Source organism: Hyla sarda, chromosome 6 (assembly GCF_029499605.1).
Source record: "Hyla sarda isolate aHylSar1 chromosome 6, aHylSar1.hap1, whole genome shotgun sequence".
In the NCBI taxonomy this organism is placed as follows: Eukaryota; Metazoa; Chordata; class Amphibia; order Anura; family Hylidae; genus Hyla; species Hyla sarda.
Genome location: NC_079194.1, coordinates 278,796,919 through 278,812,840, shown reverse-complemented (window position 1 = coordinate 278,812,840; position 15,922 = coordinate 278,796,919). Strand labels below are relative to the sequence as shown.

Genomic DNA, 15,922 nt, shown 5'->3' with positions numbered 1-15,922 from the left:
GAGCAATTACTTTGTTTTTACCCCTTATGAAAAGGAAAAGTTGGGGTGTACACCATCCTGTTAGTGTAAAAAAAATTAAAATGTTTACACTAACATGCTGGTGTTGACCCATACTTTTCATGAGGTAAAAGGGAAAAAAAGGCCCCCAAAATTTGTAACGCAATTTCTCCTGAGTACAGAAATATCCCATATGTGGGCGTAAAATGCTCTGCGGATGCACAACAAGGCTCAGGAGTGAGAGCGCACAATGTATGTTTGAGACCTAAATTGGTTATTTGCACAGGGGTGGCTGATTTTACAGCGGTTCTGACATAAACGCAAAAAAACTTTGAGGGGTACAGTTTTTATAATGGGGTCAATTATGGGGTATTTCTAACATTAAAGCCCCTCAAATCCACTTCAAACTGAACTGATCCCTGAAAAATTCAGAATTTGAAATTTGTGAAAAATTGGAAAATTGCTGCTATACTTTGAAGCCCTCTGATGTCTTCCAAAAGAAAAAACATGTCAACTTTATGATGCAAACATAAAGTAGACATATTGTATATGTGAATCAATATATAATTTATTTGGCATATCCATTTTCCTTACAAGCAGAGAGTTTCAAAATTAGAAAAAATTCTAAATTTTCAAAGTTTTCATGACATTTTGGGATTTTTCACCAAGAAAGGATGCCATTAACGACGAAAGGTTACCACTACATTAAAGTAGAATATGTCACGAAAAAACATTCTCTGAATCAGAATGAAAGGTAAAAGTATCCCAGAGTTATTAATATATAAAGTGACAGTGGTCAGAATTCCAAAAAAGGTCTGCGTTCTTAAGGTGAAAATGAGCTGCGTCCTTAAAGGGTTAAATTTTTGTCATTAGTTGATTTAAAAACATTTCTTCTGAGAGAGAGATAATGAGTAGGGTCCTGTGTTTACATTACCATAATACATAAAAAGCATCCCCTTCATTAGTAATTTATAGCTGTGTTTTTGGAAACATGTATTGCCAAAGACTGCTATATTATAAACATTTGGAGCCAAGTAAAGAGGAACTGTTTGTACCTCTACTATAGTGTTTCTGGTGGTACTCTGCACCATATTTTCAGAACACACCAATTGTCATCTAATACAACGCTAAATCATAGAAAGTCCTGTGGGAATACAAACCAACATAACCTATATAGCCATCCCCCCCTGGTCCAGCCCTCGTGGCGTGGGATAACCTGTGGGGTCCCTGACAGTGGATTTTACCTTTTTATTGCACAAGCTGTGGCCTAATATTTGCAGATTCACCACTATAGGAAATTTGAAATTGAGATTTTTGGCAGCTTAAAGGGGTACTCCGCTGCTAGGCGTTTGGAACAAACTGTTCCGAACTCTGGCGCCGGGTTCTCGTGATTTCATAGCCCGCCCCCTCATTACATCACGCCTGCCCCCTCAATGCAAATCTATGGGAGGGGGCATGACAAGGGCGTGACATCACGAGGGGGCGGGGCTATGATGTCCCGAGCTGCCGGCTCCAGCATTCGGAACAGTTTGTTCCAATCGCTGAGCAGCGGAGTACTACTTTAACCTTTTATTCAGACCACATAACTCATGTCTTGTCATGTCTGATCCGTATTTATTTGGTGTCATCGACCTGCACATTATCTGCACATATATGTCAAGGATTGGATTGACATTTAGATTGCACATTTGCTTGTGAAAAGATTTTTCTGAATTATATCTTTTTTTTTATGCTCTTTTCTCTAGTTCTTCGAAGGTAAAGAATTACGTCTAAAACAGGAATATTTTGTTGTGGCTGCTACTCTTCAAGATATTATCAGACGCTTCAAATCCTCTAAGTTTGGGTGCCGGGATGCAGTCCGCACATCCTTTGATGCATTTCCTGATAAGGTAACCTTCTCTACTCCTGTATTTGTCTTCTCAATTAATCCCCAATTTTTTGGTTTTTTTTTTTTGTTGACAAAATTTGAATTTTCTTTTATTTTAGGTGGCCATACAACTCAATGACACTCACCCATCTCTGGCTATCCCTGAACTGATGAGAATATTTGTGGATATTGAGAAAATGGACTGGGATAAGGTAATGGAAGATTGTGTGTGATTACGCGTCATTTAATCCACCTTTGTCCTTTACTTTACTCGGTGGTATTCATCAGCCCTTACATATCTATGGGCACAGAGACAAATTATATAGCCAAGATATTACTGTATATACTCGAGTTTTTCAGCACCATTTTTCGTGCCGAAAACATCCCCTTCAGCTTATACTTGAGTGATGGGGGAAAAAAACTAAACGCAGGCATACCGGTGGGGGTGGTGAGGGGATAGGCCGGGCCGTCCATCATCGTCCATCTATCCTGCAGGGACCGTCCGACTTCCAGTGGGGAGGGTGAGCCGGTCTGAGCCGTCCATCTTGACCAGGAGACCCTCTTCTCTGCTCCGGGCCGGCCATGGACTAGTGACACTGCATTGACACCGCCGTGCAGGGACGTCCGTGCGCAGCAGACGTCCGTGACGTCAGGGGCGTCCCTACGCGGCGGCGTCAATGCAGCGTCACTAGTCCGGTGCCAGCCCGCAGCGGAGAAGAGGGCCTCTCGGTCAAGATGGATGGCTCGAACCGGCTCACCCTCCCCACTATAAGTCAGGCGGTCAATGCAGCGACGTTGGACGGCTGCTAGGGAAGGAGCGACAGAGCTGCAACTGGGGAGGTGAGTAGACAACAAGAGAGGGGGGGGGGGTCTGTATGGTGACAGGGGGGGTTATGAGGAGGGGAACTGTATGATGGGGGGGATGAGGGGGTCTGGATGATGACAGGGGGGATGAGGGGGGGTCTGGATGATGACAGTGGGAGTCGGGATGATGACAGAGGGGAGCGGGATGATGACCGGGGGGGACTAATGGGGGGGGGGGGGTTGGGGGGAGGGCGGGATAATGTATTTCCCACCCTAGGCTTATAATCGAGTCAATAGGTTTTCCCGGATTTTTCGGGTAAATTAGGGGCCTTTGCTTATATTTGGAACGGCTAATACTCGAGTATATACAGTAAGTCGATGCTACTTCTTCATAAAAATCTTCTGCTGCGAGCTTGCCATATGTTTGTGTGCAGTTTATTTTCATGCACAATGCATTCATAATGTCTTCAGTCCATTTCACTTTTTAACATTTTGTTATGTTATGGCCTAAAAGAAATATAATATATTATAATAAAAAAAAAGAATCCTGCATCATTCTGCAAATTAGAATGTTAAATCTAGGCGTTTGGAACAAACTGTTCCGAACACTGGTGCAGGGTTCTCGTGATGTCATAGCCCCGCCCCCTCATTACATCACGCCCCGCCCACTCAATGCAAGTCTATGTTCTCCTATGGAGAACTTTAGAGAAACCCCCGAACAAAAATGCTATAGATGTGTGTAGACTTCCACAGTATTTTCGGAAAAGTTGCTGCTGCAGGTTTTAATTCTGTTTTTTGAACCAAAAAAATTGATCCAGCAGAAAGGAGAAGTTTAAGGCTTTCCTTTCATTTCTTATTCTGTTCAAATCCACTCCTGGCTTTGGCTCAAAAAAAAAAAAAAAAAGAATTAAAAACTACCACAAGAACTACAGCAAAAGCCCTTATTTCACTATTAGAAATCAGACAGGGCAAGTTAGTTTGGGGCCAAACTCTAGATCATTGCCAAGAACAAGGGCTCGTTAATTTACCCAATTCTTGGCTGGAGATCGGGATTAATGGCCCCTCTTTAGACTGAAGTGGAATATCATATTAAATAGACCACAGCCCATAAAAAAGTCAGCGGTCAGTGATGGTGCCCTTTATGGAATTTGGGATGGGATAAAGATCGTGTTTATATATTAGAATCTGCAGTTCATGTTTCTACGACAATCTTAAAATCAGGAATTAGAAGGGGCAATAACTAAACAGAGTTGCCTGTAGTTGACCTGCTATCTTTCTGTTAGTCATTTAATGGTAAGTATGGTGGTCAGCACTCCATATACAGGGGTGGTGCTCGTGGCAAAGGAGTATAGCAAGCAATAGAAATAGACCCGGCACTCACCAATGATGCTGAAATAAGGTAAAGCTTATTTACATGAAGAGTATAACAGGATGCGTTTTGGCAGTACTTTGCCTCCCTCTGCTGAGCAAAGAAAGGCACCGTACTGCCGAAACGAGTCCTGTTATAGTCTTCATGTGAATAAACTTCACCTTATTTGAGCATCATTGGTGAGTGCCGGGTCTACTTCTATTGCTAGTCATTGAATGGGGCACAGGTTATACAGTGAATAGGGCACCGGTTATACAGTGAATAGGGCACAGGTTATAGAGTTTATAGGGCACCGGTTATTCAGTGAATAGGGCACAGGTTATACAGTGAATAGGGCACAGGTTATACAGTGAATAGGGCACAGGTTATACAGTGAATAGGGCACAGGTTATACAGTGAATAGGGCACAGGTTATACAGTGAATAGGGCACAGGTTATACAGTGAATAGGGCACAGGTTATACAGTGAATGGGACACAGGTTATACAGTTTATAGGGCACAGGTTATACAGTTTATAGGGCACAGGATATACAGTGAACAGGGTCCAGGTTATACAGTGAATAGGGCACAGATTATACAGTTTATAGGGCACAGATTATACAATTTATAGGGCACAGATTATACAGTTTATAGGGCACCGATTATACAGTTTATAGGGCACAGGTTATACAGTTTATAGGGCACAGGTTATACAGTGAATGGGGCACAGGTTATATAGTGAATGGGGCACAGGTTATACAGTGAATGGGGCACAGGTTATACAGTGAATAGGGCACAGGTTATACAGTTTATAGGGCACCGGTTGTACAGTTTATACGGCACAGGTTATACAGTGAATGGGGCACAGGTTATACAGTGAATTGGGCACAGGTTATATAGTGAATAGGGCACAGGTTATATAGTGAATAGGGCACAGGTTATATAGTGAATAGGGCACAGGTTATACAGTGAATGGGGCACAGGTTATATAGTGAATGGGGCACAGGTTATACAGTTTATAGGGCACCGGTTATACAGTGAATAGGGCACAGGTTATACAGTGAATAGGGCACTGGTTATACAGTGAATAGGGCACAGGTTATACAGTTTATAGGGCACAGGTTATACAGTTTATAGGGCACCAGTTATACAGTGAATGGGGCACAGGTTATACAGTTTATAGGGCACCGTTTATACAGGGTTTCTATATAGCAGATGATCAGACAGATTATTTTAGAGCTCCATGTGACATTTCTTCATCGGTGAGTTGTGGTAAAATGATGTTATCTCAGCTCACACATAAGTCCAGTATTTCACTGTGGAAAAAGAAGTTGCTCAACAAGTGTAAGAATCCCACCATGGTCAGTTGTTGGCCACCATTTTTTTTTAATCATAGGAAACCATTGTGGCTGCACCCATGTCGCAACTTTACCACAATTTACGGGCAATCCCATGCTGCTGTGGAGCCATACTGTTCATTAGGCTGGAATCCCACTGAGGTTTTTTTTATAGCAAAAACGCCATTATAAAACTGCAGTTTTCCCGCATAACGTTTTTTTTTTTAACCGAAAAAACGCTGCATCCAGATGTTAGCTGCAAGTCAATAGTAACCTGCAAAATGGCAGATCCACTTGGCGTTTTTCAGTTTGACTTTTTTTTTTTATCCTTTTGGCGTTTTTCAGCATTTTTGGGCTCAGAGGCTGGATCTTCAAAATGCCCGACAAAACCTAGTTTGGCATTTTTTCTGGCATTTTTTATTCTTTTTTGGACTTTAGCGATCCCAAAAAAAGTGATGGAGATACCCTTTTTATAAAAATTTCGTAGGGTACCATTAAAAATAATAAAAAAGATACAGTAGTGAAGGAAAGAAATTTAACGAAATTTATCTTTTTTATTACGAAATTTTTATTAATTTTTAAACAGGGATCAATTTATGTGAGCGGGTAAAGCACTAAAAATTTAGCCGACAATAATAAAAATGTAGTGTGTGTGTGTGTGTTTTTCACTTTTTTTTCAAAATTTTTTAGGTAGTACTTCTCCCAGAATGGAACACACTGTTCCATGATGGGAGTAGTAGTACCTGTACTAATAGACAGATCACCCGTTGTGATCGTCCTGCATAATGTATGGATACGGCCAGCTGCTCTTCTATGGTCCCCTGCACTGCTGTATATATACACATATTCATATTTTCCGCAGAGAGCTGTGATTGGCCAGATGGTTCCAGCCAATCACAGCTCTGTGGGAAATACGAATAGGTGTATATATACACACATCAGCGCAGGGGACCATAGAAGAGCGGCCTGCTGCATCTATACATTATACAGGAGGATCACAGTGGATGTCAGTAGTGATACCTGCTGTGATCTGTTCTTTCCTGCATGTACTACAGCTCCCAACATGGAGCACACTCTGCTCCATGCTGGGAGCTGTAGTACCTGCATTGATAGACAGATCGCAGCAGGTGTCAGAAATTACACTCGCTGCGATCTGTCTATTAATGCAGGTACTACAGCTCCCAGCATGAAGCAGAGTGTGCTCCATGTTGCGAGTAGTAGTACCTGTTATAATAGACATATCGCCCCGGGTGTCAGTCTGACACCCGATGTGATCGTCCATAATATAGCAGAGATGTGGAGCGGCTCTATACAGTGCTCGCATCTCTGCTCTGTACTCCGGCCACTCACTCATTCATATTTCCCTCTGAGAGCTGTGATTGGCTGCAACCATCCGGCCAATCCCCACTCTGGGTGGGAAATATGAATGAGTGATGTTCTATTCAAATCACTGGCCGGTGTACAGAGCAGAGATGCGAGAGCTGTATAGAGCCTCTCCACCTCTCTGCTATATTATGGACGATCGCATCGGGTGTCAGACTGACACCCGGGGTGATATGTCTATTATAACAGGTACTACTACTCCCATCATGGAACAGTGTGTTCCATGCTGGGAGTACTACATAAAAAATAAAAAAGAGAAAAAAAAAAGTTAAACACACACTTTATAAAAAAAATGTATTAAAATGTAATTATAAAAAAAAATTAAATAAACATTTTTACATCCCTATTGCATTTTTTTTTTTTTTTGGTACCTAACTAATTTTGTACAAAAAACACCAAAGGGGCAAAAAAAAGGCAAATTCCACACAAAGGTAAAAAAACAAGAAAAAACGCCAATAAAAAAACGCCAAAAAGCAGGGAAAAACTATGGCAGTTTTTCTGGTGTTTTTAAGCCAAAAAAAATCACAGGGCAAAAATCTCATTGGAATCCTAGGTACTCTAGTAAAATAAAAAAAAAGGTTTTCAAATCAGTTGGTGCAAGAAAGTTATACGGATTTGTAAATTATTTCTATCCTTTCAGGGGGATCAGGGGTGTCTTGGACACTCCCGATCCCCCTTATTTTCCGGGTCACTGGGTCACCGGAGACCCGTATGACCCGGAATCGCCGCAGATCGCCAGTCACAATTGACTCAGCACAATTGAATCATCTCAGCAGGCATCCTTGTCCGGTCCCCGACTGGCTAGTGGCGGGGACCGGAATTCCCACGGGCGTACCTGTACACCCTGCTTCCTGAAGAGGTTAAAGAAATTTGAAAATTACTTCTATTTAAAAATCTTAACCCTTCCAGTACTTAACAGCTGCTGTATGCTAGGGAAGTTGTGTAGTTCTTTCCAGTCTGACCACAGTGCTCTCTGCTGCCACCTCTGTCCATTTCAGGAACTGTCCAGAGGAGGAGAGGTTTGCTCTGGGGATTTGCATCTACCCTGACACGGACAGAGGTGTCAGCAGAGAGCACTGTGGTCAGAACAGAAAGAACTACACTACTTCCTCTGGAGCATACAGCAGCTGATAAGTACTGGAAGAATTAAGATTTTTAAATAGAAATAATTTACAAATCTGTATAACTTTCTGGAGCCAGTTGATTTGAAAGAATTTGTTTTCCGACGGAGAACCCCTTTAAAGTACTATATATCATTTATATATTTCTTTCTTCCTTTGCTGTCCGGTCACTATTGTCACGTGTTCTCTATCGCTTCTTTAAAGGGGTACTCCAGTGCTTACACATCTTATCCCCTGATAGCTATCACGCCCCCTCCCGCAGGCTTGCATTGAGGGGCGGAGCGTGACGTCACACGGGGGAGGGGGCGTGACGTCACACGCCGCCGGCCCTGCGGTCGACCGTAATCAGTCCCGGAGCGAACACGCTCCGGGGACTGATTACAAACGGGGTGCCGCGTGCATGATCACGGGTGTTCCCAGCTGCGGGACTCCCGCGATCAGGCATCTTATCCCCTATCCTTTGGATAGGGGATAAGATGTGTAAGCACCGGAGAACCCCTTTAACCACAGCAGCTTTAATCTGCAATGAACATTGGGACCTAGATTTAATATGGCTGTTGCACCAGAACTTTGGCTCCATGTGCACTAGACTTGGGGCACACTCCATTTCAGACACATTTATCATGCATACTGGGCCAAAAAAGCACAGTAAAATGTTCAACACACAGTTGTAGCATGGGAGGAAAGGGGGAACGGCCTATACAGCGGTCCCTCAAGTTACAATATTAATTGGTTCTGGGACGACCATTGTATGTTGAAACCATTGTATGTTGAGACCAGAACTCTATGGAAACCTGGTAATTGGTTCGAAAGCCCCAAAATGTCATCCAAAAATAGGAAAAAGTGAGAATTAAAGAAAAATAAGTAGATAATTAAAACAGATAAAGCAAATCCTTACATATAAAAGTAAGAAAGATCTGCTGAGTGCTGTAATCACTGTCTATTTCAGTGTTTTTCAAGCAGGGAGCCTCCAGCTGTTGCAAAACTATAACTCCCAGCATGCCCGGACAGCCAAAGGCTGTCCGGGCATGCTGGGAGTTGTAGTTTTGCAACAGCTAGGGACACCCTACTTGGGAAACACTGGTCTATGTAGAGGACAGGAGCTTCTTCAGGGTCCTGTACAGAACACGCAATGTCCTAAAAAAGTAACATGGAGTCGCCCTCATCTGGTGTCCAAAGGAGCAGGTAACCCTGGTACAGGTAAAGTGTACAGAACATGTAATACCTCCTTGTACTGTAGGGGGCGCTACAAGACACCAGTCAGTGCATACGCTTCAGTAATACAGGGTTTTACCATTGCCCATTCTGATTGGTCGGTTCTTCCGGCCATTGACATTTCGCAGATCTGGACTGTCCATAGCATTGTATGTTGAGTCTGGTTTCAAGTTACGATGGTCCAGAAAAGACCATTGTATGTTGAAACTATTGTATGTTGAGGCCATTGTAAGTTGAGGGATCACTGTAATGCAGTGCCATGTAGCAAAATCTGCTGCATAATTTGGGCATGACACCTTTGCCAATTAAAGGGGTTATCCAGGAAAAAACTTTTTTTTTTTATATATCAACTGGCTCCAGAAAGTTAAACAGATTTGTAAATTACTTCTATTAAAAAAATCTTAATCCTTTCAGTACTTATGAGCTTCTGAAGTTAAGGTTTTTCTTTTCTGTCTAAATGCTCTCTGATGACACCTGTCTCGGGAACTGCCCAGTTTAGAAGCAAATCCCCATAGCAAACCTCTTCTAAACTGGGCGGTTCCCGAGACACGTGTCATCAGAGAGCACTTAGACAGAAAAGAACAACCTTAACTTCAGAAGCTCATAAGTACTGAAAGGATTAAGATTTTTTAATAGAAGTCATTTACAAATCTGTTTAACTTTCTGGAGCCAGTTGATTTATATATAAAAAAGTTTATATATATATATATATATATATATATATATATATATATATATATATCGCCGGACTAGTCATAACCTGAGCCTGTGCCTCTGTGATGAGTCTATAGCCTGTCCATATAAATTTGCAGTCCACGGCCATATTGACACGACAAGCAGACGCACAATTCTTTCTGTGGAGACCTGAATCATTTGGCAAACACCAGGAAGATATCGCAAGAACTTGTCACTTTTAGGCTAGGTTCACACTGTGTTCTGAAACCAAGATGTCGGCGGTTCCTATGCGTTATTTTCAGCAGACATAAAAGGGTACTCCGCTGCTCAGCGTATTAAACAAACTGCTCCAAATGCTGGAGCCGGGAGCTCATGATGTCAAAGCCCCACCCTTTCATTACTTCACACCCCGCCCCCTCAATGCAAGTCTATGGGAGGGGGAGTGACGGCCGTCACGCCCCCTCCCATAGACTTGCATTGAGGGGACAGGGCATGACATCAGCAGGGGGCGGGGCTATGACGTCACAAGTTCCCAGCGCCGGATCCAGTGTTCGGAACAGTTTGTTCCAAACGCTGAGCTGCGGATAGAGATGAGCGAACTTACAGTAAATTCGATTTGTCACGAACTTCTCGGCTCGGCAGTTGATGACTTATCCTGCATAAATTAGTTCAGCCTTCAGGTGCTCCGGTGGGCTGGAAAAGGTGGATACTTTCCTAGGAAAGAGTCTCCTAGGACTGCATCCACCTTTTCCAGCCCACCGGAGCACCGGAAAGCTGAACTAATTTATGCAGGAAAAGTCATCAACTGCCGAGCCGAGAAGTTCGTGACGAATCGAATTTACTGTAAGTTCGCTCATCTCTAGCTGCGGAGTACCCTTTTAAAAGCAAAATCTGCATGCTTTCCAGTCTGCATAAAATAATGCATACATGCTCTACTCAGGCCATTGAAAGTAATGCAACCCAGGGGCATAACTATAGGGGGTGCTGAGGTTTTGGGGTCTTGGTGCCTAAGGAGACCACAAGGTACATCTGTTCCATAAGAGACCATTATTATAAACACCACATGGGGCCCTGTTGCAGATTTTGCATCAGGGTCCAGAAGCTGCAGGTTTTGCCGGGTTCACATATGTCTGGTGTCCGGCACAGTTTCCCTCCGGCGTGCACCAGATGGAAACTGATGCTAGAACTGATCCCATTCATTTGAATGGGACAGTTCACAATCATCCAGCAATCTCAATTTTGGTTGGACACACCGGAGGGCACCAGACAGGGGAACGCAACTTACTCGCGGAATTCCGCGCAAAGAAGGAACATGTTCTTTGTGAATTGTCCGCCACTGAAATTCCGCAGTGTGAACGGGTCTCGCGGAAGACCCATTCACCATGATGATAATGTTCATAGCGCGGAATTCTACTCGTGGAATTCCGCTCACAAAATTCTACGGGAATTCCGCAGTGTGAACCTACCCTTAGGCTGAATTCAAATAGAGAAAACAGACATGGTCACACATCCGCAACATGCACAATGATCTAATGCTTCTCAGCAACATTTATTAAACTGACAGGTTGTTAGTGTACTCTATGATCATCACATCACTGCCACCTGTAAGTAGTGGGTTCCTAATGTCCCTAGCATAAAATGGCATAGCACTGGTTGGCGACCACCCCCACCGCAACATCATTGCCCACAGGGCGAACGACCCACTGGCAGAGCAGCCCCAATGCCACTCAAACCAGTCCCAAGGCCGCGTCTCCCCATAGACACGGTGCCACGGCAGCAATGGACGCCGCACAGCACCACGCCAGTGTGAACAAGGTGTAAAAGCTCACTTACCATGTGCTCCCAGTCAGACTGGGAGGCTGCCAGAAAGGAAGGGGCCCTGTACAGCTTCCTGCTAATTTATATAGTGCTGGGCTGAGGGGGAGGGGTAGAGTGCAGACCAAGTAAAAACAACAAAAAGAGGGGGATAGAAAACGCAATGGAAGAGATTTATCAAAACCTGTGCAGAGGAAAAGTTGCCCAGTTGCCTATAGTAACCAATCAGCTCGCTTCTTTCATTTTTTATCAAGGCCTCTGCAAAATGAGAGAAGCGATCTGATTGGTTGCTATGGGCAACTGGGTAACTTTTCCTTTGCACAGGTTTTGATAAATCTCCCCCATAGAGAGTAGGTATGATTGCCCATAGCAACCAATCAGATCGCTTCTTTCATTTTTCAGAGGCCTTGATAAAAATGAAAGAAGCGAGCTGATTGGTTGCTATGGGCAACTGGGCAACTCAGGTTTTGATAAATCTCCCCCAATGTGAATTCAAATAGAGAAAACAGACATGGTCGCACATCCACGACATGCACAATGATCTAATGCTTCTCGGCATTTTATTAAACTAACAGGTCGTTAGTGTACTTTATGATCATGTGCTCAGTGCTGCGCCATTTTATGCTAGGGATGTTAGGGACCCGCTACTTACAGGTAGCCGTGACGTACTAGCTAGCGGGCTTGCACTTCATGATCATAAAGTACACCAACGACCTGTTAGTTTAATAAAATGCCGAGAAGCATTAGATCATTGTGCATGTCGTGGATGTGCGACCATGTCTGTTTTCTCTATTTAAATAGGCTTAGGCTGAGTGGTGAACATATGTGAACCCAGACGGATGCCGGACATATGTGAACCCAGCCTAACACCTCTGATGCAACCCATTGTCTTCCACTACTGTATACACGGACATCACGATTTTGTGGGATGCTGACAGATAGAAGCACTGATGCAGTGTTGACTTAGCCTTATTTGCAAAATGCTATTAGGGTATGTTCACACAGTATAACATTCTGCTGCAACAGAGTCACAGTGATTTCAATATGATTCTGCTGCCCTGTTCACGAATTTCTGCATCGGATGTTTCTGCCACGGAAATCTCGATTTCAGCGTCCGCAGAAAGAACAGACTGTTTTACACAGAAATGCATTGCTGTCTATGAGACGTTGTATTTCGAAGCGCTCCTAGTGCCCACCGGATCTTACAAAAGTGCGGAATGTCCGCCCGTGTTTTCCGCACATTTTACGGCACGTGAACATACCCTTACTAGTACAGTGATCCCTCAACTTACAATGGCCTCAACATACAATAGTTTCAACATACAATGGTCTTTTATGGACCATTGTAAGTTGAAACCAGACTCAACATACAATGTTACGGACAGTCCAGATCTGTGAAACGTGTCAATGGCCAGAAGAACTGACCAATCAGAATGGGCATTCACTGGTAAAACCCCTGTATTACTGAAGCGTATGCACTGACTGATGTCTGGTAGCGCCCCCTACAGTACAGGGAGGTATTACATGTTCTGTACTCTTTACCTGTACCAGGGTTATCTGCTCCTCTGGACACCAGGTGAGGGCGACTCCATGTTACTTTTTTAGGACACTGTGTGTACTGTACAGGACCCCGAAGAAGCTCCTGTCCTCTACATAGACCAGTGTTTCCCAAGCAGGGTGCCCCCAGCTGTTGCAAAACTACAACTCCCAGCATGCCCGGACAGCCTTTGGCTGTCCGGGCATGCTGGGAGTTGTAGTTTTGCAACAGCTGGAGGCTCTATACTTGGGAAACACTGACATAGACAGTGATTCCAGCTCCCAGCAGATCTTTCTTACTTTTATTTGTAAGGATTTTCTTTATCTATATTTAGTTATCTACTTATTTTTCTTTAATCCTCCCTTTTTCCTATTTTTTGGATGACATTTTGGGGGCTTTAGAACCAATTACCAGGTTTCCATAGAGTTCTGGTTTCAACATACAATGGTCGTCCTGGAACCAATTAATATTGTAACTTGAGGGACCACTGTACATTTAAAGGGGTACTCCCTTCAACTGGTGCCAGAAAGTTAAACAGATTTGTAACTTACTTTTAAAAAATACTGTATACTCTGTATACTACAGAGGAAATGCTCTTGTTTTTGGATTTCTCTTCTGTCACAACCACAGTGCTCTCTGCTGACCTCTGCTGTCCATTTTAGGAACTGTCCGAAGCAGGAGAAAATCCTGATATGCTGCTCTGGACAGTTCCTAAAATGGACAGCAGAGGTCAGCAGAGAGCACTGTGGTCGTGCCAGAAGAGAAATCCAAAAACAAACGTATTTCCTCTGTAGTATACAACCCCTAAAAAGTACTGGAAGGATTAAGATTTTTTAATAGAAGTGATTTACAAATCTGAACAATGTAGAAAAACCGCACTCACCCGATCTTCGTGCATAGATATCTTTATTCCATGAAGTATAAACGTAGAACACAGGGGACAGGCAGTCGGCAGGAACGCCGGGGAACACGAGGTGTAGTAAACTGCAACTACACCTCGTGTTCCACGGCGTTCCTGCCGACTGCCTGTCCCCTGTGTTCTACGTTTATACTTCATGGAATAAAGTTATCTATGCACGAAGATCGGGTGAGTGCGGTTTTTCTACATTGTTCTGATTCCGTAGCTATTTGTGCTTTCCTGACCAGCACCCCGACTTATTATACACTGTATAGTCGCCATTCATGCCTGGATCAGCGGATACCATACTACCAAGTATATTGCCTTCACCTGCATAGCAGTGCCGGACTTGTACTTTTTCTACTTGTGTATCACAGTGATTTACAAATCTTTTTAACTTTCTGGCACCAGTTGATTAATAATTTAAAAAAAAAAAGTTTTCCACGGGAGTACCCCTTTAACACGCCATAGCTGCCCAAGTCCCAGGTCCCTGTCCCTTTATGAGAAGGCAGCTCTCTTGATAACTGGACTGGAACGTGCAAAGGGGAAAAAAAATTGCTACCTAATATAGAATATTGATTCATGTGACTGTTTATGGAGAGCAGAACTGAATGACACCGCTAGGTGAAAATATATTGAATTAAGCCGGTTGAATCTTTAACACGACGATTGAATGCTGCAGGGTTTCTGCATGTCAATAAAAGTTGGTAACCCATGGTGCCTTATCACCGCTCTAACTATCCAGAATTGTCATTTATTTAGGCAGACATTTTTTCGTCTCCTTTGTCTTTTGGTCGGCGATCCTCTTTTGTCATCATTAGCTACCTGCTGTCTTATCCATCTCGGTAGATCTTTCTTCCGCAGCGCGCTCTTCATAACTCCTATAACTTCCATTAATCACATCATCTCCACCAAGTAATAAGCAGAGACATTCATAACCGGAATATCCTGTGACACCTCCGATGGGATCTAAGAATCCCGGGAGCGGCAGCATTTAATATCACTCACTCCGTTCTGTTAAACAGATGGTTGTAAATGATCCCTATATAAGTAATCACCACATTTAGTAACAGAGCGTAGTCTACAACCGGAGACACCGAGGAGAAGAAACGACGTACCGGGGTCTACGGCGGCCATTATTGCTATCAAGGAGTTGGTTTATAGAGAGATAATAATCATTTTTCTGCCGCATCAGTGAAAAATCATAATAGTCTCTGCACTGTTAATGGCCTTCATCCTTTGGGCCAGGATTTCATATGGTTGTGTTGGTATAGAGTAGTGTTTCCCAACCATGGTGCCTCCAGCTGTTGCCAAACTACATGACTTGCTGGTCATGTGAGTGCTCAGTATGTGCAAGCGCATACGCGTCCAGAAATATTTTTGCCCACAAATTAAATATATATTGGCCATGCCCTAGATTTTTTGGGAAAAATGAGTAATGTCATTGTGGTGAGGGGGTGATGAAAGGCAGATGGCATTAACCCCTTGTGTTCGTGACGCCAGGGCATGGTTTAACCACTTCACCACCCAAAGTTATACCGCTGGATTCTGGGCTAGGCACGGGGGCAAATGATGACTCTGATACTTATGGTGGCTTGGGCAATTTGATGCAGAGTCACTCTGACCTGGTATAATTGACTTGAACTGACTTGACTATGACAGACTATGACTGACTTCACCCCTTTCTGTAGCTTACCAGGCTTTGACTTGACCTGTGGGACAATGGACGTAAGAACCCGTGGCTGTGTAGTAGACTTTGGCCTCCACTGGACTCCAGACACACACCTAGGACTTGGCCTTGCTGCACTCAGCTTAACAAGAGCGCAAACTAGTCCCTCCCAGGGCTTATATGGGGAGACTAGGAGGGGTCCCATAGGTCACCCTGTAGGCCACATGGTCACTGGTACCTTCCTTGGTCACAATCA

General features: G+C 43.6%; 1 protein-coding gene across 3 annotated transcripts in view; it reads left to right on the top strand.

The window, feature by feature from the left end:
* PYGM (glycogen phosphorylase, muscle associated) overlaps positions 1–15,922 on the top strand; it is a 111,410-nt gene that overhangs the window by 63,473 nt on the left and 32,015 nt on the right. For all 3 annotated transcript variants that reach the window (XM_056527442.1, XM_056527441.1, XM_056527440.1), the window contains exons 8-9: positions 1,743–1,886; positions 1,984–2,076. In XM_056527442.1, the coding sequence (XP_056383417.1) occupies positions 1,743–1,886; positions 1,984–2,076 (237 nt within the window). The remainder of the gene's footprint in view (positions 1–1,742; positions 1,887–1,983; positions 2,077–15,922) is intronic.